Raw genomic sequence first — 26,508 nt, 5'->3', positions numbered from 1 at the left:
GGTGGCCCCTTCACATGCCCGTCAGAAAATGGCTACTTTTCCGATCCAAATTCTTGCGAATCGTTTTACATATGCTATCAATGGGAAGCGAGCATAAGGTACTGTGGTGATGGTCTGGTGTATAACCCAGATACAAGAACTTGCGATTATCCACAAGATGTTCCTCCGCCTTGTGGAACATGCACTAGCCAATTTTGTCAGACCAACAGAAAAGGTAATATGTTACTCATTTCTTCAACAAGATTATTAGCTTTATTGACAGTTTGTAAGTCTCTTTCAAATTAATAGCCCAGAGAGCTGGTAGACTTGGTTATTGCGTAGGCGTAACCAAAGGAGGAAATGTTAGAATGTTCATATCTTGACTAAGAAAAGTGTCAAGACGGGCCTTGGTGTCCGGTTGTTATTGAATTTTACAATATTTTCTTTTGACTCCTATTTTAAATCCCCTCTCTTAATATAATAGTCCTTCTTGGACTATTCGGTATCTTCGGGTATTCTCAGAGGGGACTATTCCCCTCTGTTGAGTCACATTTGAATTATATATCTCAGTAAAAGGCCATGCGCCTTCCATACCTTTTCCTTCCATCTTTTCTTTGACCTTTTCGTTTGGAGGGTTGGTCGTAGAAATTATGGAGAGGTCTAACGTGATAAGAACTTGAAAATTCTAGCACTCTTTTTACAAATTATTATCGATTAAAGGGAGTAATTTTCTAAATCCAGAATAAGACAAAACATTTTATCAAAATTTTGAGATGTCAATTTTGTTTAAAATAGTTCATTGATTCAACAAACATGTATTTGGGAAAGACACGACCCGCAGGGTCTATGGGTTAAGGGCTGTGTACGATGTAAATTGTCGAAACCTAAACCCAAATACCACAATCATTTCTTCCATTATTTCTTTGACCTTTTCATTTGATGGGTTGGTCGTAGAAATTTTGGAGAGGTCTAACTTGATAAGGTCTAACTTGATAAGAACTTGAAAATTCCAGCGCTCTTTTTAAAAATTTTAATCGATTAAAGGGGGTAATTTTTTAAATCCCTTAAGACATTTGATAAAAATTTTGAGATAGCGATTTTGTTGAAAATAGTTCACAGAATCAACAAACATGCATTTGGGAGAGACATGACCCGCAGGGGCTCTGGGTAAACGGCTGTGTACGATGCAAACTGTCAAAACTTAAACTCAAAGACCACAGACAATCTCGCACACAAAACCCAAAGACAAGCAATCTCGAGCTCAACAAATTTTTGTTTGTGCGCTAACAGTTCACGATTTCGGAAACATTACTTCAATTAATGTCTTGTAAGCAGAGCAGTGACCAGGAAAGGGACTGAGGGAAGACAATCCTTTCCTTTGTTCACCATTCTTACAAAGAGCCAGCTATTCTTCGATTGAGACGGTCTTAAAACGGAAGCTAAGGATCTTCAGTGCAAGCAAAGAGGGAATACGCTGCAATATTTACCTATTCAGTTTTTTTCCAAGACTCTCACCAAAGACTTTGCAAGAAGTACTTGACTCTTTGGCGATAACAGTCAATTCTAACGTTCTCAACACTTACAAAACGTTAAATTCAATAATCAACATTCAATAACAATAGATTAAATCTAAGGATCTCAATACTCGTTGGTTCAAAGAACAATTCTGTTCGCAGGATATCAAAATTAAATGTTGTCAGCCGAGTCATTGAAAAAAAATGAAATTAAACAGTTCTTAGAAATAAAATAAAAAACTAAGTGTCCAATATTAAGTGTTCAATTAAGACTGGATTCGAAGAGCAGTTCAATAATGCGATATCTTGGATCAGCTATATAAACTGATGCAAGTTGAAAATTATTTACTTCAAATATAATATCAAGGCTTTCATATTAAAGTTGCGAAATTCAGCTCTACAGCCCAATTGGGCTGTAAAGCCTCTTTCCACCGAAACAGAAGAATTTGAAACAGGAATCGTTGATAATTTAAGAGAGGAAACTAATAGCTGTTTCCAAGCTGTTATACCTTAAATTCACCATTATTTACCAGAGTTCATTGAAAAAGAAGCTGTTCACATATCAAACCATTTCTTTTATCCTTGGACGCTTCCAACATTTCCGCTGAAGGGGTTTTCCCGCAATACAGGATGGATTTTTATAGGTACAAAATGATTCCTCAACACACAACGCTGTAGTGTTGCCTATAGTGAACCGCCACGAGGCTTCAATCTATTCTTATTTCTTTAATCATTTTCCAAGAACCATTTCATATGAAAGAAATGTTGAATAAATTTCAGAGACGGCTTATTCAATTAGAAACTGAAAGTTCTAGGCCATTTTTAAAAGTGATAAATGACCGAAGAGCAACCAGCCCCCCTCCCCCGCCACTTTTTCAACCTATGACATTTGATCAAAATTTTGAGGCAGTCATTTCGCTCACAATGGTCAAAAGATAAAATCACTGTGCCTTCGGGATTGATGAACACTCCACACCTCCTACGGCAGGGGCAGTAAGACATGCAAATCACCAGTTGTTATACTTGTAGTGTTTGTTTTGCTGGGAAAAGGGGGTATGTTACATCCTGGGTCTCAAAAAAGACTTAGGGTATTAAGAAAAAACCTTTAGGGAATATAGAGAGGAATGCCGAACAAAACCGAAACACCCTGTGTGCACGCTGGTTGTCAAAAGGGTGTATCAGCATTATCTAACGAACGACTGAAGGCATTAAGTTGAAGCTTTCAGGTTATATTGAGCGGGATGTTGAAGAGTGACTGGAGAGTAACCAGCCCTCCTTGTCTTTTTTATTTACCTCCTCCTTTCAAGGTTGAAAAAACCATCTTGTTCAAAATAGTAAAATGTCTAATAACTATGCCTTCAGGGATGCCATGCCTCCCGCTCCTCACAATACCAGGGCAAGGATTGCAAATTAAGGAAATGTGTCCATTATTTACATGCGGGATTTGTCATTGGGAAAATGGGAAATGTTTGATTTTAGGCGTATCAAAAAAGTATTAAGGTGAAACTTCGGGGAATGTTGAGGGGTATGTTGAACTAAATCAGAAGACCTAATATGCATCCAGTTTATCAAAAAATGTTATATTATGACGCTTGATGAGGAGATGCAATTCAGTCATAGCATCAATATTCAATGTTAAATAAAATATTACCGCTTCTGGTTAGTCCAAAAATAAATTGTCGAACCCTCTGTTTTGTGTCTCATCTGTGAAAATCGTAGATAAGAATTGCAAGGGAGCGGAGGAAAAATTCCCAAAAGCAAGTTCTGACCAAAGAACCCACCACTTCAAATTATCAAGCCTATACCCTGAAATTTTAGTTTGACATTTCACCCATCCCCCTCCCGAGATAATATTCAAGGGGTACATTTTTAGGAGCAAATATCATTCTCGAAGCATTGTCATGTAAAAGGGTAATTTTAACTCGCCCCACTAACGAGAAAGGACTAAAAGAGGGAGCAACCTTTTTCTTATTTAGAATAACATTAAAAACCGATATTAAAAACGGACAAAAACTAAACCAAAATAATTTTTAAATAAAAGTAAACAGCGACGGAAAAACTCAAAAGGAACCAAAACTATCCTAAATAGGAGGGTGGATGCGTTATCCTTCCACCTAACCAACCCCCACTTTACGTCGGCAATTTCAACCGATCATGGACATTAATTGCAGTTAAAAACGAAAAACAAAGCTAAAACACATGCAAAGAGTGGGGTTGTTTGAGCTTCAGCACCCTCCTCAAACAAAGAATATTTCTGTTCGGTTTAAGTGCTGCTACTGCTTTTTACTTTCCTTAAAAAAAAAGTTTCGATTCAGTTAGTTGCTCAAAGTATACAAGTATAAAACATCACTTTGCTAGCATGGGTTTCCAAAAAACACTCCACATGAATTGAGAATCTTGAGAAAACAAATAACGAAGATTAGCCAGATATGTCATTACTAACGGTCTCTCGGCTTAACAGTTGGAAATCTCTTGTCTAAAGGCAAAATGAAACTTCCAGACTACTGAACATTTATTAAAGCACAAATGAAGGCCCCTTAGTCAACAGAAAAAATTGTGATATTGTTCACCAAATAGTTGGCAGAATAATAAACCAAAAAATTTCTTTATCAACAGTTCATGGTAACGAACTGGAGCGACCCGGCTCAATAGTAACCAAAACTCTAAAAATCGGGATTTCGATACCAATAGTTACATCAAAAGAATCGCATTTTAATGCTGATTTTAAATATATAAGTTTCATTAAGATTATTCTTACTCATCAAAAGTTACGGGTCTGAGAAAACTTGCCCTATTTTAGAAAATAGGGAAAACACCCCCTAAAAGTAATAGAATCACACCATCAGATTCAGCGTATCAGAGAACCCTACTGTACAAGTTCCAAGCTCCTATCTACAAAAATGTGGAATTTTGTATTTTTTGCCAGAAGACAAATCACGGATGCATGTTTATTTGTTTATTTGTTTTTTTTTTCAGGGGTGTTATATCGACCCAGTGGTCCTAGAATTTTGCGAGAGGGCTCATTCGAACGGAAAGGAAAAGTTCTAGTAACCTTTTTAAGTGACCAAACAAATTGGAGGGCACCTAGGCCCCTTCCCACGCTCATTTTTTCCCAAAGTCGTCGGATCAAAATTTTGAGATGATCATTTTATTCAGCATAGTCGAAAAACCTTATAAGTATGTCTTTGAGGACGACTGACTCCCCCACAGTCCCCGTAGGAGGGGCTGCAAGTTACAAACTTTGACCAGTTTGTATATAGTAATGGTTATTGGGAAGTGTACAGATGTTTTCAGGGGTTTTTTTGGTTGGGAGGAAGGGTTTAGAAGAGGGGGTTATGTGGGGAAAAGTTTTCATAGAGGAATTTGTCATGGGGGAAGAAGATTTCCAAGAAGGGGCGCAGCATTTTCTAGCATTATTTAAAAAAAACAATGAAAAAATTAATATGAAAAAGTTTTTTCAAGTGAAAGTAAGGAGTAGCATTAAAACTTAAAACGAACAGAAAATTTTACGCATATAAGGGGTTCACCTCCTCATAACACCTCACTCTTTACGCTAAAGTATTTTTAGTAATTTCAACTATTTATTCTACGGTCTTTGTGATTCAGGGGCAAAATTTAAGCTTTAGTGTAAAGAGCGAGGTATTGACGAGTGGGCGAACCCTCTCATATACGTAATGAAAACATACGAATATAGAAGTTTGTTACGTAGGCTAATTCGTAAGTTACGCATATCTTTTACTAATGAAAATGTTCGTAAGAAACTAAAAGTTCTAGTTGCCTTTTTAAGTACCCAAAAAATTGGAGGGCAACTGGGCCTCCTCCCCCCTACTTTTTTCTAAAAATCATTCGATCAAAACTATGGGAAAGCCATTTAGCCAAATAAAAAAATATACAAATTTCGCTTTAATTATTCATGTGCGGAGAGCCGAAATCAAAACGTAAAACTAAAAAACATTCAGAAATAAATAAAAAATCAAATTTTTGTAACTGAAAGTAAGGAGCGACATTAAAACTTAAAACGAACAGAAATAACCCCATATATGAAAGGGGCTGTTCCCTCTACAACACCCTGCTCTTTACGCTAAAGTTTTCACTGTTTTAAAAAGTAGAGTTGAGAGAAAGAGTCAAACTCTAGCGCAAAGAGCAGGGTGTTGTAGAGGGAACAGCCCCTTTCATATACGGGGTTATTTTTATTCGTTTTAAGTTTTAATGTCGCTCCTTACTTTCAGTTAAAAAAAAAACTTGTTTTTTTTATTTATGTTCAAATAGCTTGATGACAAATGTACTTTTTTATTTTAGGAGTGTTATTGACATCTGATATTGCTCCATTTACTTGCCCTGAATCTAATGGGCGGTTTCCATATCCATATGACTGCGCGTCTTTCTATGAGTGTGCAGATGGAATTGCAACGTTAACTAAATGCCCGTTTGGTAAATTGTATAATCAAGAGCTGGGAGAATGCGACTACGCACAAAATGTTGACTGCAGCAACATTTCTCCTCTGCCAACTCAAGATGGCTCTACAATAACTGTTTTGAGCACTACTTCTGAAGTACCTACCACATCTTCTTATCCCACTACATCTCAAAAACCAGATCTAACTACCACTCCAGGTGAACCTTTTGTTTGCCCAGGTGATGGTGTATTTCCTCATGAAGACTGCTCAATGTTTTATCAGTGTGCAAATGGCGGCTCAAACGCACAGACCTGCCCACCAGGACTAACGTTTAATCCAGACATTCTAGCCTGTGATTATCCGATAACTTTTTTCCGCCCTGTGGAACAAGATTTCCGTGCCCAGAGCCAGATGGTTACTTCCCTAACCCAGATAACTGCGAAAGCTACTTTGTCTGTTCTGGAGGACTTTCTTACGAACAAGTCTGCAGTCCAGGACTTGTTTACAATGTCGAAAGCAATGTCTGTGACTTTCCTTTCAACGTTCCTCCCCCATGTGGAACAGCCTCAGAAGAAAGAGAGCTTGTAACTGACGATATAACTGAGGAGCCAATTACAGAGCCAACTCCTGTGTGGTGGTTTGACTGCTCTATTAGAAATGGATTTTTCCCCAATCCAGAAGACTGTACATCATACATAAACTGTGACAACGGAAATGCCTGGCTACTCTACTGTCCAAATGGAACCTTATATGATGCTACAGTGGAACGATGCACAACAAATGCACCTTGCACAACAAGTGATTTCATACGAACCTCACCAAATATACAAACTGCAACCCCAGATCCTAACTTCGAGTGCCCGGAGCCGAACGGACTTTTTGCTAACCCACTTGACTGCCATTCATTTTATCAATGCGCAAACAACACCCCACAATTTCAATTCTGTCCTGGAAATTTGCATTTCAGTGCTGAAGAAGAACAATGCTTAGACCCATCTGAGGCTAATTGCCAAATTTATAGTTTCAATTTTAATAATTAACGTTTTTATTTATTACTGAAATATATTTATCGCAAACTTTTTTCAAATATTTAGTTTCAAATATTTAGTTCAAATATTTAGAAAATGAAAGTTTTTTTCTTAAGTAGGAAATAAAAATCCCACTCAAAGTCCTTGATGGTTTCTAGCTAAAATCTTGGTTTTACAGCTTTTGATTTATAGATACTGAAATAAAGAAAAGGCAGCATTTCACAAAAATAAATCTTTTCTCAAACAAATGACAAAAAGAAAATAAGAAAATCTCTATCAAATCACACACTGATTTGGTAAAAACCGTTCGCCGTGACCCCCCAATGAAAAACACCGCAATTTAAGTTACGAAGGCTTCAATTGCTAAGCAATGGAGCTAAGAATTTTATTGTAGACAAAAAGTAAAAATTTTGAACCAAGAAAAAAACTGATAGTTTGAATGAAAATTTCGCAAGTTGTGTTTAGGTCGGTAAAAGAGAAATTCGAAAATAGCACTTAAGTCCGTTTCCCGTAAGTTTAAATCGACCATAACCTTCAGATAGACCCCACCTATTCCAAAGAATTTATACGGTTTTTGAGCTTTGACGGAACCACTGTGATTTAAGTTCACAAAAAGAAATATGATAAATTAACAAATATCCGTTTTACAATGATAATAATTTGAAACTAAACCAGTTGTATTCCTAGTTAATTAATTATATAGTTATTGTGATTCTTTGCGTGCTTCTGTCTACCAAAATATTCAGCTTAAAGAATGATAAAGGCCTTTACCTAAATATGAAGGGAAAAAAGAGGATACGTTAGTACGACCCATTGTAAAGTGATTTTCCTTTTTGTTCTATGTGGGGGGTTGTAACTTTCCTGTATAGGGTTTTTGGCAATGGTGCAGTTTTCCTCCAAAACAAGACAAGACAACGAGGATATTTGTGAAGACACTAAATACAACTTAAGCCTACATTTCGAAATGCACCAGTGAAAAACAAGTAATAGAACAGCGTATGTTTTGTTTTATATTGTATTTTGCTGATGACAGCTATAGCATCTATTTCCGCTTAGGTTGTATTCGTTGTGTTATTAACTTTCTTGACCAATTTCCTCATTATCTTGTCTTTTTGGTATGATTGAAAGGCAGGGTGGTCTTCGTCAGTATTAAGGTGTAATTCTTCACAATCAACAGCATTTTTTCCAGCATCAGCGCAGAGACAGCTTTCGCGTGTCCTAAGCCTGATGGATATTTTCCAGATCCAGATGTATGTGATGCTTTTTATATTTGTGAAGCTGACATTGCTAGTAGACAACAGTGCCCCCCTTCCTTGTCTTTAATGTCGATTTGGAAACATGTGACTACGATTTTAATGTACCATCTCCATGTGGAACACTCTCGGCAAGCACTTCTGCTTCTTTTGTTTGCCCTGAGCCTAATGGTTATTTCTCAAACCCTAATTCTTGCCTTTTATTTTATATTTGCACTGACGGTACAGAAAACATTCAATATTGTGCAGAAAGGCTGGTCTACAATCCACAAAAGAAAACATGTGACTTCCCTTATAACATACAACCTCTTTGCGGAACCCTTTGGACAAGCACTGAAGCTAAAACTACACATACCACTCAACAGACAAGTGAGGCACCTATTTTAGTTACTGAAACAACAGATTCTGAAGCACCTAGTTCCGAGACTAAATTAGTATCATCAACTGCTCTTCCTTTTGTTTGCCCTGATCCTGATGGTTATTTCTCAAACCCGAATTCTTGCTTTTCACTTTATATATGCATTGATGGAACTGGAACAATTCAATATTGCGCAGAAAGATTAGTCTACAATCCTCAAAAGAAAACATGTGACTTCCCCCATAATGTGAATCCACCTTGTGGAACATGTGCTACATACGTTTGTATACTAGGTAGCACGACGCATAAGAAAACATCAGCAACTCCGGATAAAACGACAGAATCAGGATCACCAAGTAGAACCACTGGTCATTTACCTGAGACAACTACATCCTTAGTAACAACAGATTTGAACAGCCAGATTACATTCGCACCATCAACTTCTAGTCCATTTGTGTTCCCTAAGCCTGACGGTTATTTTTCAAACACCGAGGTTTGCTATTCCTTTTACATCTGCTATGAAGGTACTGAAAATATTCGTTAGTGTGTGGAAGGTTTAGTCTATAATCCTCCAAAGAGCCCCCCTGGCTTGTCTTTAATGTCAACTTTGAAATATGTGACTACAATTTTAATGTACCGCCTCCATGTGGAAACTCTGGACAAGCACTGATGCTAAAACTACACAAAGCACTCAAAAGAAAAGTGCTTATTCTGCCACTGGTTTTACTGATAAGACTACACAAGCATCATCAACTTCTGGTCCTTTCATATGCCCTGAGCCCGATGGTTATTTCTCAAACCCAGATTCTTGCTATACATTTTATATCTGCTACGAAGGTACAGAAAACATTTGGTATTGTTCAGAAGGGTTATTCTACAATCCTTTAAAGAGAACCTGCGACTACCCATATAATGTGGCTCCACCTTGTGGAACATATTAAACAGACGTTTGCGAACCAGGTAGCACGAAGCCCAAGATAACAACGACTACGGCAACCCGGGATAAAACACCCGAATCTGGAACTTCTGAGGAGACGACCCCTGCTACAATGTATACACCACCTTCAGGTGACCCCTTCACATGTCCATCGGAAAAAACGGTTAATATTCTGATCCAAATTCTTGTGAATCATTTTACATATGTTATCAATGGCAAGCGAGCATACGGTACTGTGGCGAAGGTTTGGTGTATAATCCACATATTTGAGCTTGCGATTCTCGACAAGATGTTTCTCAACCTTGTGGAACATGCACTAGTCAAATTTGTCAATCCAACAGGGAAGGTAATGTGCTATTCATTTCTTCAACAAACTTTTTGCTTTATTGGACGGTTTGAAATCAAAAGACCAAAGAAAGCTTGCGTGATTGGTTGCTGGGGTGGTGATTTACAAAGAATTAACAAAAAAGCGACTCAACCAAAGGAGGATTTATGGTTTGCGAGTAATTTCCAAAACTTGCGATAACTTAATGATTTAGATTTTTTTATGTACTAAATAATTTACAAGTATTCATATCCTGAATGAGAGAGATGTGTCCAGGTGGACCTTCGGGTCCGGTTGATTTTGAATTTTTTAAAATTCTATTATCGTTTCTATATGCTTTAATAAATACCCCCAACAATGCAATAGTCTTTTCTACGTCTGTACACGTCTTGAATCATATTCGTGTTAAATGCCTTGATAAAACGCTGCCACTGTAAAAGGTCGTGTACCTTTAATGTATTATTCCTTTCTTTCTTTCCCCGATCACTTTGTTTGAATGAGATGGTGAAATTTCGAAGGGACCTAGTTCGATTGGAACCTGAAACGCTTAGTACTCTTTTTAAGAGTTGAATATGAGAGGGAGGCAACCATAACCCCTCTTGTGCCCTTTTTAGATTGTCCCACCTCGTCGATCCTCAAGATAATTGATCAAAATTTTGAGACAGCCATGTTGCCCAGAATAGTTGATAGGTCAAACAAACATGCGTTTAGGGACGTCAAGGCTCTTAGAGTGTCTGGGATGAGGGCCGTAAACAATACAAATTGCCAAAAATTTAAGGCCAAAAGTGTTCGTTTGTTGCTAGCACTTCACGATTCCGAGGGCATTATTTCACTCAATGTTTTGTAAACTGATCGGTGACAAAGAATGGGATACAGGAAAGGCAATCCTTTCCTTTGTTCACCGTACTTACGGGAAGCCAGCTATACTTCGATCAAGATCTGGCTTCAGGCGAAAGTTAAAGAGATTGCATTGTAAGAAAATGCACTGTACTATTTACTGATGTACCCTTGCCACCAAAACCCTTCCAGAGCCTTTACCAGAGGTTCTCAACTCTTTGGCGACGACTGTCAGTTATACAAAATCTAATGACATAAACACTCGCTGGTTCAAAGATCTATGCACGACTCTGATCCCAAAGTTTTTCTTTTCTACACTTCGGTTCACAGGTTATCAAAAAGAGATATGGTATAAATAAGCCTTTGAAATAAAATAAAAAAACATTAGTTTTCAACGTTGAGACCTGGGTCCAAAGAGTTGTCCAATTCTTGACATCTTGTAAAAATATTGTAAAAATATTTTCTGCATTCTAAAAATATTCACATTACTTGCTTCAAAGATAGCATCCAGGCTTTCATATTAAAGCTGCAACATTAGTACCTTAAAGTTGAAGACCACTGAAACTGAAGATTTGGAAATAGGAATCGTGGACAATCTAAGGGAGGATATTAATAGCCACCTTCAAACCATCGAATCTCAAATCCAATGTTATATTCCAGAACTCATTGAACAAGAGGCTCCTTCAGTTGCAAATAGATTTATTGTATCCTTGGATGCTTCCAGCATTTTCGCTAAATTACAAGATTGAATTTAGACGTACATAATGGCTCCTTAATGTTAAGTACATTACACAAAAAGTCAATGTGTTATTCATATCCAAAGTCTCGTGCTTGGTTTTCAAGTATCATTTGCTATTTGCTTCTGCATATCTTTCCGAAAGTTAATTTTGAAATCTTCTGCAGATCAGGACAAAAACCAAGAATAATCTGGATGTTCAAGATGACATGACGGGATACGTCTCTTGTATCCCTGGATGTTTTCCGCCCGCATTCTCTCTGAATTATAATATATTACCAAAAGCTTGAAAATTTTGACCCTAAATTGTGTGTTTTGAGCCTTCAGGTGCATTACGTGTATTACAAAAACCTAGCAAATTTTGACCCTAAATTGTGTTTTTTTTTTAGCTGCAGGTGCATTACATAGATTACCAAAACCTTGCAAATTTTGACCCTAAATTGTGTTTTCTGGGTCTTCAAGTGCATTACAGGTATTACCAAAACCTTGCAAATTTTGACCCTAACTTGTGTTTTTTGGAGCTTCTGGTGCATTTCATGTCTTACCAAAGCCTTGCAAATTTTGAATCTATATTGTGTTTTATTTTTTTAGCTTCCCCCTTGCAGTTCAAAGACAAAGATCTACTGACAATCCCCTGAGATCTGATGTCAAACACTTTAATACTATATGTAAAAAAAAAATTAATGAAAAAAGAATCAACTCACTAAAATTTATCTTTCAAATTATTTTCTCTAGCAACCAATCATTTGAAATAGATATAATGGATTTTTAAGGACCTAATGTCTCCTAAGGCCCTAGCCCATGACCCCGCGTCTTCAAAAATTGGAAAGCATTATACAAGGGCTTATGATAATGCACTACTACCTGGATATCTCACAATTTCTGAGCTATTTATTATAGATCATTAATCATTAATTCGCAATAAAATCATAATCATTAATTGCTCCGGAGCATCTTGGCCCTTTTGAGCCAAAATGATAGTTTAGAGGCAGCATTCATGGACAAAAACCCATCTTAATGGCTCCAGCTCTTTTGTTACTTAGAAATGATCACCTCAAAATTACAATTCGAGTAAGTTTTTCTCAATACTTGACCAAGACTGGTTCAAAATGGTTCCTCCCTGATGAAAAGAAAAAAAACAGAAAGCTTGAACAAATAATAAATACCTCTTGTCACAAAACTCTTAAGTTACACTTAAAAAATTACTTAAAGGGGCAAAATAGATCATTAATCATTAATTCGCAATAAAATCATAATCATTAATTGCTCCGGAGCATCTTGGCCCTTTTGAGCCAAAATGATAGTTTAGAGGCAGTATTCATGGACAACAACCCATCTTAATGGCTCCAGCTCTTTTGTTACTTAGAAATGATCACCTCAAAATTACAATTCGAGTAAGTTTTTCTCAATACTTGACCAAGACTGGTTCAAAATGGTTCCTCCCTGATGAAAAGAAAAAGAAACAGAAAGCTTGAACAAATAATAAATACCTCTTGTCACAAAATTTTTAAGTTACACTTAAAAAAATTACTTAAAGGGGCAAAATGTTTCTTCCTGAGTTATCAAGATATTTCAGAAATAATGGTATGATTTTTATCAGTCATACAAATTTTGAGGACATTCTCTTCTCATTTGTAAAATTTTGCAATTTGTTTATGCTGATAACTTTAAAGGTCTATCTAAACTTAATTAGTACTTTTTGTTTTCTATTGAGGGCCTCAGCAGTAAGATCAGATTTATTAGATGTTTGTATTATTATCAATACACTGTTTAGTCTGATATTTTAGATTTTCAGTTCAAATCTTAAATCCTTTCATGTGATTTTTAGCAATGAAACACTAGTATATTTATTTCTATTTTAGAAAGCAATAGTTCACGCGCTGGTCCTGAAGATGAATTGATTGGCTCCTTACCGGAATACCAGTGCCCAGATGCAGGCGGATCATTCCCGTGGGTTTCTTGCGACAAATACGTTCAATGCATCGATTTGGAAGCTTCGCTTTATCAATGTAAATATGACTACTTCTTCGATCTTAGATGGGAAGGCTGCAACTACCCAGAATTGGTAGACTGCACAAATCGCACACTACCTGATGGATCCACAGGGGCCCCTATGACTACTACCGCCAGACCCCCAACTCCAACATTTCAATGTCCGTCTGCAAATGGGAATTTCCGAAACCCATATGACTGCTCATCATACTATGTTTGTAGCAATGGTATCACTTACTTAGTTAAGTGTCCAAGTGATCTGGTTTTCAATATCCAGACAGAATCTTGTGATTATCCTAGTGCTGTAGATTGCAGTCAATTATCTACACTAAAAATATCCTTCGAGGAAAGAGAACTTGTGACTGACGACATCACCGAGGAACCAATTACAAATCCAACTCCTGTATGGTGGTTTGACTGCTCTACTAGAAATGGGTTTTTCCCAAATCCGGAAGACTGTACATCGTACATAAACTGTGACAACGGCAATGCCTGGCTACTCTACTGTCCAAATGGAACCTTATATGATGCTACAGTGGAACGGTGCACAACAAATGCACCTTGCACAACAAGTGATTTCATACGAACATCTCCAAATATACAAACTGCAACCCCAGATCCCAACTTCGAGTGCCCAGAGCCGAACGGACTTTTTGCTAACCCCCTTGACTGCCACTCATTTTATCAATGCGCAAACAACACCCCACAATTTCAATTTTGTCCTGGAAATTTACATTTCAGTGTTGAAGAAGAACAATGCTTAGACCCATCTGAGGCTAATTGCCAACTTTATAGTTTCAATTTTATTAATTGACACATTTACTTATTGCTGAAATGTATTTATCGCGAACTTTTTTCAAATATTTAGTTTCAAATATTTAGTTCAAATATTTAGGAAATAAAAGTTTTTTCTTAAGTAGGAAATGGAAAATCCCACTCATAGTCCTTGGTTTCTAGCTAAAGTCTTGGTTTTAAAGCTTTTTAATTATAGTTTCTGAAATAAAGAAAAGACAGCATTTCAGAAAAATAAATCTTTTCTCGAACAAATGAAAAAAAGAAAATGAGTCTACTTTCAACGTACATATTGGCTAGGTAAAAACCTTTTGTAGTGACCCTCCAATGAAAAACACCGCAATTTAAGTTACGAAGACTTCATGGAACTAAGAATTTTATTGTTGACAAAAAGTAAAAAAAAAAATTGAACCAAGAAAAAAAAATGATAGTTTGAATGAAAATTTCACAAGTAGCGTTTAAGTCGATAAAAATAAATTCAAAAATAGCACATAAGTCTGTCTCCGGATTTCACACTCACCTATTTCAAAGAATTTATACGGTTTTTTCAAAAGCCTTGCAAGTTGCTGTGCTTTGAAGGAACAACTTTGATTTATGTTCACAAAACGAAATATGATAAATTAACAAATAGAAGTTAGAGAATAATAATAATTTGAAACTAAACTAGTTGTATTCTTACTTAATTAACCATATAATTATTGTGATTCCTTGCGTGCTTCTGTCTAACAAAATATTGAACTTCAAGGATGATAAAGGTCTTTACCTAAATGTGACGGGGGAAATATATATATATATATATATATATATATATATATATATATATATATATATATATATATATATATATATATATATATATATATATATATATATATATATATATATATATATATAGTTTTAATTTTAAGCCAATAAATTAGTCCTTAAGTTTTATTATATTAGTTTTAAGCCAATAAATTACGAAAGGGCACTTTTTTCCTCTTTAATGTAAGTTCCATTACATCAAGGTCAATTACAATATTTTTCTCGCCGACACGTAGACATAGAGAGGGGGAAGAAAGGTAAATGTCGAGCTGGTTAATTTATACCCTGTTTCACCTGCTTTGGAACAGAATTACACCATGTTCTCGAGCTGATATGCTTAGAGAGCCAAAGGGGGTCAGAAACCCTCCAAAAAGCAATGTCCGAAAGTGTCTGGCTCCACGTCTACCCTTAACTCAGTGGTTACACTTTTTCTCCCAAAGGGTTAGGTACCATCCAAATAATTTCAAACAGTCAAACATATGGAACGGCTCTACTAAAACAAAAAACAAATTCTCTTAAACTCTTTTTGGAAAAGAGTACATTGCTTCGATTTAAATCTCATAAAGGGTGATTTCCATATGAAGTGACCTAAACTTAACCCTAACTTATTTTTTTTTATTCAAAGGGTAGAAAGTAGGTATATCCAAAGAGCAGTACATATTTGATGTGAACTCCTTTCAACACAACATCATGGGAACATAAATATTGACTCAAAAATATTTTGAGCTGAAGATATTTTGAACTTTTTTTTTGGAAAAAAAAAAAAATTCAGTAGCAGGTGTAAATTTCTTTTCAGTTGTATGTACAAATTTTGTAAAGCATGGGATTATTAAATCTTGGCTCAAAAATATTTTGAGTTCAAATATTTTAAACTTGAAATATTTTCAGTAGCAAGTACAAATTTATTTCAGTAGCAGGTACAACTCTTGTGAAGCGTGAGAATATCAAATCTTGACTCAAAAGTATTTTGAACTCGAAAACTTTTAAAGGTTCAATAATATTTTGACAAACAATCCCAAAATCCGATAGAATTACTTTCTGTTTTTCAGTGATAGACAAAACTTAAAGATCGACCAGTACCATGTACATGTCTTGGGAAATGCGTGTTTCGTTGAAATTCGCCGAATTTTCATGCATCTTCAACGTCAATTCTGATATGTCAAGGTCCTAAACGTCTATTACTAAATAGATAAGAGAGGACTACAAATATATAAACAAATATACAAAAGACACCGTAACCAGTGTTTTTAGGTCAGCTTTGCCAGACGATCATCATGTTTTTAAATTATTTGTTAGCATTTACATTAGTATTTTCAGGTAAGGGTAATTAACTTTATTTATAACCCATACATACAGTCCTATAATGATGCATTAAACACACAAAAAAAAATCAACAACGTGGTGATACGAACAAAGTGGTGATAAGGGGATAAACACACAAAAGCCATGCCTGAGAATTTCCAACACCGTATCTCTAACTTTGGAAAGTTCTACATCATAAAATGGTGACAAGAAACATACTAAATCAAAGGAGGGGTAATTGGCCCCCGTAGATTTTAGAAAATAGTATTTTTTTTTCATTGAAAAAAAAATCCAAAAGAATCAAAATTACGCAAACCAGATTTTTTACATAAAATGAACAAAAAGGGAACACCCTTTTTGTATCTTCGGTAAAAAAAAAACGAAAATTCATGCTCCATCATATTTTCCCAGATTTATGCCCCTGTCAGAGAAGCTGGATTAAAGCGTTAAAACTGAAGTCGGTACTTCTGTAGCAGGGTCACGCTTCTTTGCATTTGAAGTTGGGGCAGTGGCTTACTAATTTCCCTACCTAAGAGATTTGATGCTATTTAACATCGGAGGTGCTGGCTGCTAATTTTAGTGCAACCCTGAACACACGTTTTTCAATCCACCATTTCATTAAAAGAATCTTTCTACGTTCTGTTTTGTTTCAGCTGATGTTTGTTTCAATAAATACAAGTCAAGGATATTTAAAGAAAGAGCTTATTCTCTTAAAAAATGGACGTCAAGAATCAATACAACCACATTTACTTCCTTAATTTTTGTCTCAATATAGAAACGATGTGCTGTGTCTGCATTCCCTAGATTTTCAAACAGATCAGTGAGGAGTTTTTTATCGGTTGACTTGAAACTCTTATTTACTAATCATCAAGCCAAGGGAACACCAACTACAAAAAAAAAGAACAAAAGGTTCCAAAGGCACTAATTTCTTAAAGTTTCAAGCCAATCGGGAAAAAAGTTATCTTGGACCATCTTTGGATCCCACATTTGGGGATCCGACTACCAACAAAAAAAATAAGGATTTTTTGGTCTATTTTCAGGCTCTTTTTAGGAAACCATTTCTTCCATTTTCTTTGTGCATTAGGGTTCTCATGGCTCAGTGTTTTAAAAGCGGAAATTTTAAGCCAATAAAAACGAGGCCCCTTTTGGGCCCTTTGTTTAGCACATGTCGTCAAACTAAAATATCATCCAAAAAGTTTTTTTTTTACCCTTTTGAAGCTTTGTCAGGCCTTGTTTTTGAGGGAACCGATATTTATTTTTGTTCTTTTACTTCTGTATTTGGGTCTACTTTGCCAAAGAACATAAATATATAACTTACAGACCGATAAAAAAAAAATTACTTTTTGGGACTTTGGGCCCCATTTTTCGGGATTATTGACGTGAACATTTTTCGTACAACAATAGGCTTCTCTTGGCCAAAAACTGACAGATATTAGTTTCAAAACATTCAGAGATAAAATTGTTTCTCGGCCTACTTCAAGGCTCTATGGCACCCACCTATCACGAATCCCGTGATCAATGTTTCCATGCTAGGATTTCACCCCTATAATAGGGACTTTTGAGGTCTGTTAGAGGCAAACTTTTTCATTTAGGGATTTCAGGATTGTTAGGGATTTTTACAAGTCCTCTCAATTTTTTAAGCAACTTTCTTTTTTTTTTTATCTGGTAATTTTTGACGATTTAGCGCATATATTCATGATTCTATCGAATAAATCATACAGGAAGCTCACTAATAAAAAAGATGGAAAATAGTGGTTCCTTACACCTCCCAATATGTGCCAAATTAGCATTTGTGCAAATATACTGCCCTTGAAACTTCTGATCTCACATTATATCAGATATACACCTTAGAACCTGAGCCTGAAAAAATCACCATCGAGATCATAGGTGAACCTAGATAATCGCAAAATTGCAAATATGTTCTATGCTTCCTATTTCACAGCATTTGCTCAGGTCAATTTTTTCTTCATATTTAAGGTTTTTTATTCCCTATAATCTATCAGTTCCAAATTAAAATTTCTTCTGATAAAACCTTTGAAAATGGATTGGATATCAATACACCCTCTACATCTGCAAATAAATCAGAAATCGAGTCATTGAAAAAAAAAGATAGATATACATTAGTATCTCCTCCGGGAATTACTTAATGCTTTTAGTTTTTACTTCTAATATCAAGACTTATTTGGACAAAAATTAAAATTTCTAGTGCCTTTTTTATGTGACCAAAAGAATTGGAGGGCAACCAGCCCCCCTCACACGTCCCTTTTTAATCTGGTAATTTTTGACGATATAGTGCATAGATTCATGGTTCGATCGAATAAATCATACAGGAAGCTCACTAATTAAAAAGATTCTCATTTTCTCGTTTCTATTCAATTGTTGATCATCTTTTTTTTGTACCACTTTAGGTTCATTTTATTTTTCTACAATTTGCAACTCTCTCATTCAAGTTTCCTTGGATAAAACCCCTTCATTCTAAGATTACTTCAAGATAGATAGACATTAAACTGGCCGGACTGTTGCAATCTTTCCTTGAGATGCTGCGTAAGTCCTACGGACAAGTTTATGCGGAGCGAAAATTTAACAAAATAATGACGGTACAATAATTTAAGTGTGGGAAATTCTTTTTATTTATCAAATATTGCATCTAAAATTCTATACCTGAATATATTCATAAGACTCTTGTAATTTAAAAAAAGAGTGCAAATATTTTTTTATGTGACCAAAAGAACTGGAGGGCAACCAGTCCTCCTATTCTATCTGAGGGAATAGAATAGGATTCTATCACAAAACGAAGTAAAACCTTCGTTTTACTTCGTTTCAAGCCAGTAAAATTTCAAGCCAGTTTAAAGCTTCGCGTGTGAAATTTCAGATGCCAGAGTATTAAACTCCCAATCTTCAGATCAAGACAAACATATTTTTTTGTTATATCTACAAAACCTGGAAAATTGAGAATACATTCCGTTTTCGGAAGAAGCTGAAATTGTGGAAAAAAAACTATTGGCTATTTTATGTGTGAGCTGATGAACATTTCGATTGAGATGAGAAATGTCTTTCCTCTTCACAAACGAGCATTTAAAAAAAAAATTATAGTTTGAGTATATCGACCTGTTCTGCCTAATGGCTGGGGTGTAGGGTCAAACTAAATAAAATCAGTTAGAACATCTGCCAGAACGGATTGTCAGGTTTTAGCCAAGCCTTTTTGGAAGTCATTCAGATTTCTGTCTGAATGTATTTCCTGAATCTTTATGATTATCGTATTACTTGCTACTGTTGTTGCTATCATATTACTACGACTTCAGAAATTCTGAAAGTTCGTCTGCTTTTTATTTATTTTTTATTTTTTCATGTTTGTTCCGACTTATTTAAAAGCAAATACTGCAATTTATACACACAATGTGCTAAATTCCATCGTTAAACAACCAAATCCATTGCTTCCAAATACCGTATAAAATAGAGTTAATTTTTCGATTAGATCACCGATAACCAATTTTCACCGATCAGAGGATAAACCCAGGTTACCAAATCAGGATAATACAAGAAGGAAGCAAGGATTTTGTTCTATTCTCTTCATAAAGATGCGAAAAGTAATTTTTCAAAAAAAAATCATGGGTATTTTTACTTGAGAAAAAACAAAACGCCAATCTAAATGTGTTTTCTCATCTAGAGGGATAATTTTACACCCTTCCTATTGCCGCCTGTATACACCCCACCCGCCTGTCTAGAACATCTTAAAGAATCAAAATAACTATTCATTACATTGATAAACAGTATTACAGTTCTAGTGATATTTTGGTCGATTTAGTGATTTTCTTCAATAATCTAGTGATTTATGTGCTCACTTAGTGATTTCTTTGAAGAATCTAGTGATTTTTTTCACTGGGCGGCAGCCTCAAAACAGCCTTCTAGGAGACGGTTCTATGTGTTTACCCTTGCCCCCTCCCCGTAGAAAATAGGATTTTCTAAATTTGAGAAACATTTCAGACATTTTTATTAGCATAAGCACAACTCAATATTAAAACAAGTCAAAACAAAAATAATGCTTGAAAAAGCGACCGGTTGGATATCATTCACGCCAATCCTTAGCATCAATTCAAATAAAAACGAGGGTGTTACGAAAATAGTAATAGAGAAGGAAAAAATAATGGGAAAGAAAAACAAATAAATCAAATATATGCATATTGTCCTCAATCTGAGACATGGCACCGGAATCTATAAATCAAAACCGAACTTGACTAGTCAATAAATACAAACCATTGTTTTAAACATCAAAAGAAGGTATTTTGGTACAAGTGAAAGGACTTGAGTTGCAAAATAAATCGTCCTGAACAAATGCTATTAAAAGTTAGCATAATAAGGTTTTACTTGATATCTGGAAAAGTCATAAAATGGGGAAACTTTTATTGAAAATAGGGATTTCTAGACATTTTCTATCAGCCTTTAAGAGATTTGAAAAAAATTGAAGTGGAAACACTGCCTGTGATCCTCTTTCCCCAGAGGAAAATACCTGTCCACATATTTAATAGTATGTGGCAACTCCTGGGCCATTTTAGCCCATTTGGAAAAAATTTGTTATCGCAGCAAAAGGAAGTAGAAAACTGTTCGTTTTGGCCATTGAACAGTTCATTTTTGATGTTGTGTAAACGCTAGCTTAATATGACCAACCAACGAAATTTTGGGGGGATGGGTATGGGGCTGAAAAACTAAACTGATCATTTTTTTTATAATCCTACAACTGTTTTCTATTGCTGTTGGGGTAGAGTTTTGACACTTTTGATTGCTTGTATGTTCTCAGAGAAGATTTTGGGGAATCTTGCTTGAATGTTGTCCCCTTGATCCCCACCTCATCAATAATTCTAATCAGTTGTTCACGTTATATTATTTCTCAAAGATCCATATTTGATTTCAATAAAAAGGGAGGCAACTCCTAATGAAAAATGGGAACTAAGAATCCTTTTTCTTAAATGACCTTAATACTCTTAATTCCCCTCCAGATTCTCTTGATGAATGTCTCACAGGAACTCCAAAAATCTGCTTTTTGATACTTCCGGTGGCCTTCCCCTTACAGCCAACAAAAGGCTCAAAGGACAATCCTTTTAAGACTTGTTGTCCAACTAAATAATACATTATCTAAATAAATTAGCTCGAAATTGAATCTAATCACTGAAACGAACCATTCAAATTATTTCTAGATACCATGTTTCAATTTATACGCATTTTCTGAATCCTTTACGATCTAATTCGTGGCTAGTTTTGCAAAAAAAAGCACTTAAAAAGTAATTATGTATAAACAGAAAGTACTCGGTGAAAATATACTCAATACTTGACTCTCAATTTCTGTCAATGACAAGTCATTAAACATTAACGGTTACATCATTGTCCTCAAATTTCTTACCGTCCCCAGCACAAAAGTTACTGTGAAGGTCAAAAACTCATCTGACAGAGTAGAAGATAGACTTGAGTGTCATTGTCGTTATCATCAGTCAAACTATGTGTGTCACAAAAACATCTGAGCAAAAAAAGGTTGCATCATTGCAATCGACTTGCATGCCGACTCCGGCACAAGAGTTGCTCTTGAATTCAAAACCTCATATGACAGAGTAAAAGAGAAATTTGAATTTCATTGTCATTATCTCGACAAAACTAGGCGTGTCGGAAAGAGATATGAGCAGAAGAAGGTTGAATCATTGTCACGGACTTTCTTACCGACTCTGGAACTAAAGCCACTGTATAGATCAAAAACTCATCTGACAGGGTAGAAGCGGAATTCGAGTCAGTGTCATTACCATGTGTTGAACTAAGTGCGTCACAAAAATATTTGATCGGATCAAAAATGTGTAGATCAAAAACTCATCTGACAGGGAAGAAGCGGAATTCGAGTCAGTGTCATTGTCATGTGTTGAACTAAGTGCGTCACAAAAATTTTTGATCAGAAGAAGGTTGCATCATTGCCACAGACCTTCTTACCGTCTCCGGCACAAAAATTACTGTGAAGATCAAAAACTCCTCCGAGAGAGTAGAAGACGGGCTTAACTGTAATTGTCATTATCATCTGTCAGAATAAGTGCGTCAAAAAGATATCTGAGCAGAAGAAGGTTGCATCATTGTCATCGACTTGCACACTAAATCCGGCACAAATGTTGATGTTGAAATAAAAACCTCAACTGACAGAGTAGAAGAGGAATTTGAAAGTCATTGCCATTATCATCGATAAAATTAATCGCGTCACGAAAGATATCTGAACAGAAAAAGGTTGCACCATTGTCACAGAATTCCTTACCAACTCTAGAACAAAAGTCACTGTGACGACCAAAAACTTATCTGACAGGATAGAAGCGGAATTCTAGTCGGTGTCATTGTCATGTGTTGAACTAAGTGCGTCTCAAAAATATTTGAACAGAAGAGCGTAGAATCATTGTCATAGACTTTCTTACCGACTACGACTCAGAAGTCCCTGTGATAATGAAAAATCACTTTAACGTTTACTGTGAAGTGAAAAATTTAGACAGCGATGAGTTTCACGATTTTATCTTTCAGTGCTGATCCACTTATCTCTTCTATCAAGGATCACACGATCCAACCGACAGGGTGCGTCCGCCTAAATTGAATCGACATCGAACATGTTTCGTATAAAATTTAAAGAATTTTAACATATAGAGGAAACTGGACGGTATTATAGTCTGGATAATTGCTGAACGTTGTAGTGTAGCTAACAAAATTTCATCATTGTGTTTTTTTTTGTGACTTTGAAACATTTTTCAGAAGAAATGTCTTCATTTCCTCTTAATGTCTTCTATTTACTGAATGGCTTACCATGAATTCACATAGCTGTGTATTGTAGATTTTGTCGCTTTTTTTTTACGGACTCAAAGAACTTTCAAACTATTATTACGACACCAAGCCACCTAAGGTCAGCAGAGCTGCGCATGCTTCTCCTCCATCCCATCTATTCAAAGATTCATTTTTTACCCCGTTCCAATGTGGACATCTATATTTTCAGCAATATGAAATCTCTCTTTTAAGTGCAAAAAATCCACTTGAAAAGTGTATTTCACAGTATCGAGCCGAAAAGAAGTAGCTCACTTCATTCAAAAGCATTACTATATTTAAATAGCGAATATTGTTTAAGTAGTATTGAAAAATACTTCAGAAAATTACATTTTTAAATACTTTAATATACACCTAAACCTTCAAGAAACTCTCAAACTTACATAATTGACAAAATAAAAACCACAATTGTAACTCACAGGAAACTGAATGGTCATGTAATAGATCTTTTTGCCTTGTTGGGCCCAAATCACGTTTTGCTTGTGACTTTTTTCACCATTTATACCTTGCTGTGGCTCAATATGTCATTTTAATTAAAAGCGAAACTCAAGATCTGAGCTCGAATGAATATTTTACCACCATTTATTCAGTTTCACTACTCCTGGAAAAAAAAAATAACGAAAAAGAAAAAGAGACAAGAATTCAAGAACGCCCTTCTCAAGAACTCTTTACTAAGTCAATGCTAGTGAGTATGTTCTGAGAAAACGAAATTTTACACAGCTTTTTTTCAGATAAAGGATTAAGACAGTTCTAGGTGCTATAAGACAATTTGAAAAAATGGTACACTTTGCATCCAGGTCACAAAACTTTTTGGTGGTGATTGCCTCTCTTCTTTAAAACTAAGAATTTTTTTATTCTCATAAATTATGTTAGGTAACTTTAAACTTAAGGAGTTGCTGAATGCTTTACATTTTTATAATCAACATAAAAAGCCAAATCCTTAAATAACACGTTATTATAAAAATTCCATTTTTCAGAATTTATATTTATAATATTGATCTGTGTCACTTTGATTCTATGGGATTAACAAGTCCTTCCATAAAATTTTCAGCAATGAAACACTAACATATTTATTTCTATTATAGGAAGCTATAGTTTACGCGCTGGTCCTGAAGATGAATTGATCGGCTCCTTACCGGAATACCAATGTCCAGATGCAGGTGGATCATTCCCGTGGGTTACTTGTGACAAATACGTTCAATGCATCGATTTGAAAGCTTCACTTTATCAATGTAAATACGACTACTTTTTCGATCTAAAATGGGCAGGCTGCAACTACCCAGAACTGGTAGATTGCGCGAATCGCACACTGCCCGATGGATCAACGCAGGCCCCAATAACTGTTACCACTAAGCCCCCAACTCCAACCTTTGAATGTCCATCTGCAGACGGAATTTTTCAAAACCCATATGACTGCTCATCATACTATGTTTGTAGCAATGGTAATGCGTTCTTAGTTAACTGTCCAAGTGGTCTGGTTTTCAATCCCCAGACTGAGTCTTGTGATTATCCTAGTGCTGTGGACTGCAGTCAGATATCAACTCTACCTGGGGGAAGTCCAACCCCACAAGTACCAGAATCAACAGCTTCCTCAACAGTTGCTGTGAACAAAACTGAACCAGCTTTAAGTACCACACTAACTGTACCTGAAGTACACACCACATCTGAAAATTCTATTACATCTCAGAAACCAGATCTAACTACCACTCCAGGTGAGCCTTTTGTTTGCCCAGATGATGGAGTTTTCCCACATGAAGACTGCTCAATGTTTTATCAATGCGCAAATGGCGAATCAATTGAACAAAGCTGCCCACCAGGACTAGCATTTAATCCAGAGATTCTTGCGTGTGATTTTCCAGGTAACTTTTATCCACCCTGTGGAACAAGGTTTCCATGCCCGCAGCCAGATGGTTATTTCCCTAACCCAGATAACTGCGAAACTTACTTTGTTTGCTCTGGAGGAAATTCTTACGAACAATCCTGCAGTCCAGGACTTGTATACAATGTCGAAAACAACGTCTGTGATTTCCCTTTCAATGTTCCTCCCCCATGCGGAACAGCCTCAAAAGAAAGAGAGCTTGTAACTGATGATATAACTGATGAGCCAATTACAGAGCCAACTCCTGTATGGTGGTTTGACTGCTCTAACAGAAATGGATTTTTCCCAAATCCAGAAGACTGTACATCATACATCAACTGCGACAATGGCAATGCCTGGCTGCTTTACTGTCCAGATGGAACATTTTATAATGCTACAGTGGAACAATGCACAACAGATGCATCTTGCACTACAAGCGATTTTATTCGAACATCTCCAAATATTCAAACTGTGACACCAGATCCTAATTTTGAGTGCCCAGAGCCGAACGGACTGTTTGCGAACCCACTTGACTGCAACTCATTTTATCAATGTGCCAATAGCATTCCGATATTTCAGTTCTGTCCTGGAAATTTACATTTCAGTGTTGAAGAGCAACAATGCTTAGACCCTTCTGAAGCTAATTGCCAAGTATATAATTTTAATTTCAATCATTGAAGTTCATATTTATTGTAAGAATGTATTTATTGGAAATTATATTTTATTTCTGAATAGTTTTTTTCATACGTGGGAAATAGATAAGCTCATTCTAAGTTACATTTTTTGGGGAAGCAATTTAATATATTAAAGCCTGTTTTGAACAAAAATCTACTAAATAAATATAAAAAAATCCACTTTATGTCCATATAAATTCAAAATAAAAACCCAAAGCTGTTACACCCTCCCACCATAAAAATACTTTGCTTTAGAATAAAGAAACTTTGTTTGCATAGGGTGGGAACGGACAGAAAATACTACTTTTGTATGCCGTAAAACCTTCTATAAGGTAAAACCTTACAATGTGAGAACAAATGTGATGGTTTGTAATGAAACTTTTACAATTTACTTTTCAGTCAATAAAAAGAAATTCAAAAATAGCTTACAAGCCCACTTATCCCTGAAGTTAAAGGCAGTCACAAACTGCAAATAAACCTGACCTATGCCAGGAACATTATCCAATTTTGTCAGATGTTTCACAAATTACTAACCTTAGAGGTGAGAAACTACCTCCACCCAGCGGCAGCGTTAGGTATACGCAACATGTGTGGTCGCACATGGCCCCACGCAACCAGGGGCCCCTATTCTCAGCTCAGGTATACCCTAAACATAGCGTTGCTAGTCAACTTTTTCAGTTTTGTGCAAGGTTTGATGGTGACAGGTTAGGTTAGATTGTGTTAGGTTTTTAACCCATTTTTCAGATTTATAACTTAAGTTAACTTAGCCTAACTTTAACTTTTACCATCAAAGCTTGCATAGGACTGAAAAAGCTGATTGAATCCAAGCAGAGAAAAAGGAATTTCGGCATTCACCAGTGAATACCAACATATACCAGATTTCGGACAGTCAAA

The 26,508-nt window shown here is 35.9% G+C and overlaps 3 protein-coding genes across 3 annotated transcripts in view; all 3 read left to right on the top strand.

Moving 5' to 3' along the window:
* The window catches only part of LOC136034247 (chondroitin proteoglycan 2-like), a 46,681-nt gene extending 39,704 nt beyond the window's left edge, over nucleotides 1-6,977 (top strand). The window contains exons 4-5 of the mRNA XM_065715388.1: nucleotides 7-214; nucleotides 5,793-6,977. Coding sequence (XP_065571460.1) covers nucleotides 7-214; nucleotides 5,793-6,478 — 894 coding nt within the window. The 3' untranslated portion in view covers nucleotides 6,479-6,977. The remainder of the gene's footprint in view (nucleotides 1-6; nucleotides 215-5,792) is intronic.
* LOC136034246 (chitin-binding domain protein cbd-1-like) lies at nucleotides 6,605-14,231 on the top strand. Its single transcript, XM_065715386.1, has 4 exons — nucleotides 6,605-6,688; nucleotides 8,213-9,072; nucleotides 9,218-9,462; nucleotides 13,227-14,231. The coding sequence occupies exons 1-4, from the start codon at nucleotides 6,605-6,607 to the stop codon at nucleotides 14,168-14,170; spliced, it is 2,133 nt and encodes a 710-aa protein (XP_065571458.1). The 3' UTR covers nucleotides 14,171-14,231.
* A 1,924-nt stretch (nucleotides 14,232-16,155) lies between these two features.
* On the top strand, nucleotides 16,156-25,672 carry LOC136034489 (chondroitin proteoglycan 2-like). The gene is made up of 2 exons (XM_065715705.1): nucleotides 16,156-16,269; nucleotides 24,168-25,672. Exons 1-2 carry the CDS (start codon nucleotides 16,227-16,229, stop codon nucleotides 25,616-25,618), a joined length of 1,494 nt encoding a protein of 497 aa, XP_065571777.1. The 5' UTR covers nucleotides 16,156-16,226; the 3' UTR covers nucleotides 25,619-25,672.
* Nucleotides 25,673-26,508: the final 836 nt, after the last annotated feature.

This window comes from Artemia franciscana, chromosome 13 (assembly GCF_032884065.1).
Source record: "Artemia franciscana chromosome 13, ASM3288406v1, whole genome shotgun sequence".
Taxonomy (NCBI): domain Eukaryota; kingdom Metazoa; phylum Arthropoda; class Branchiopoda; order Anostraca; family Artemiidae; genus Artemia; species Artemia franciscana.
The sequence above is the reverse complement of the archived record's forward strand: the minus strand, read 5'-3'. Positions and strand labels throughout refer to the sequence as shown.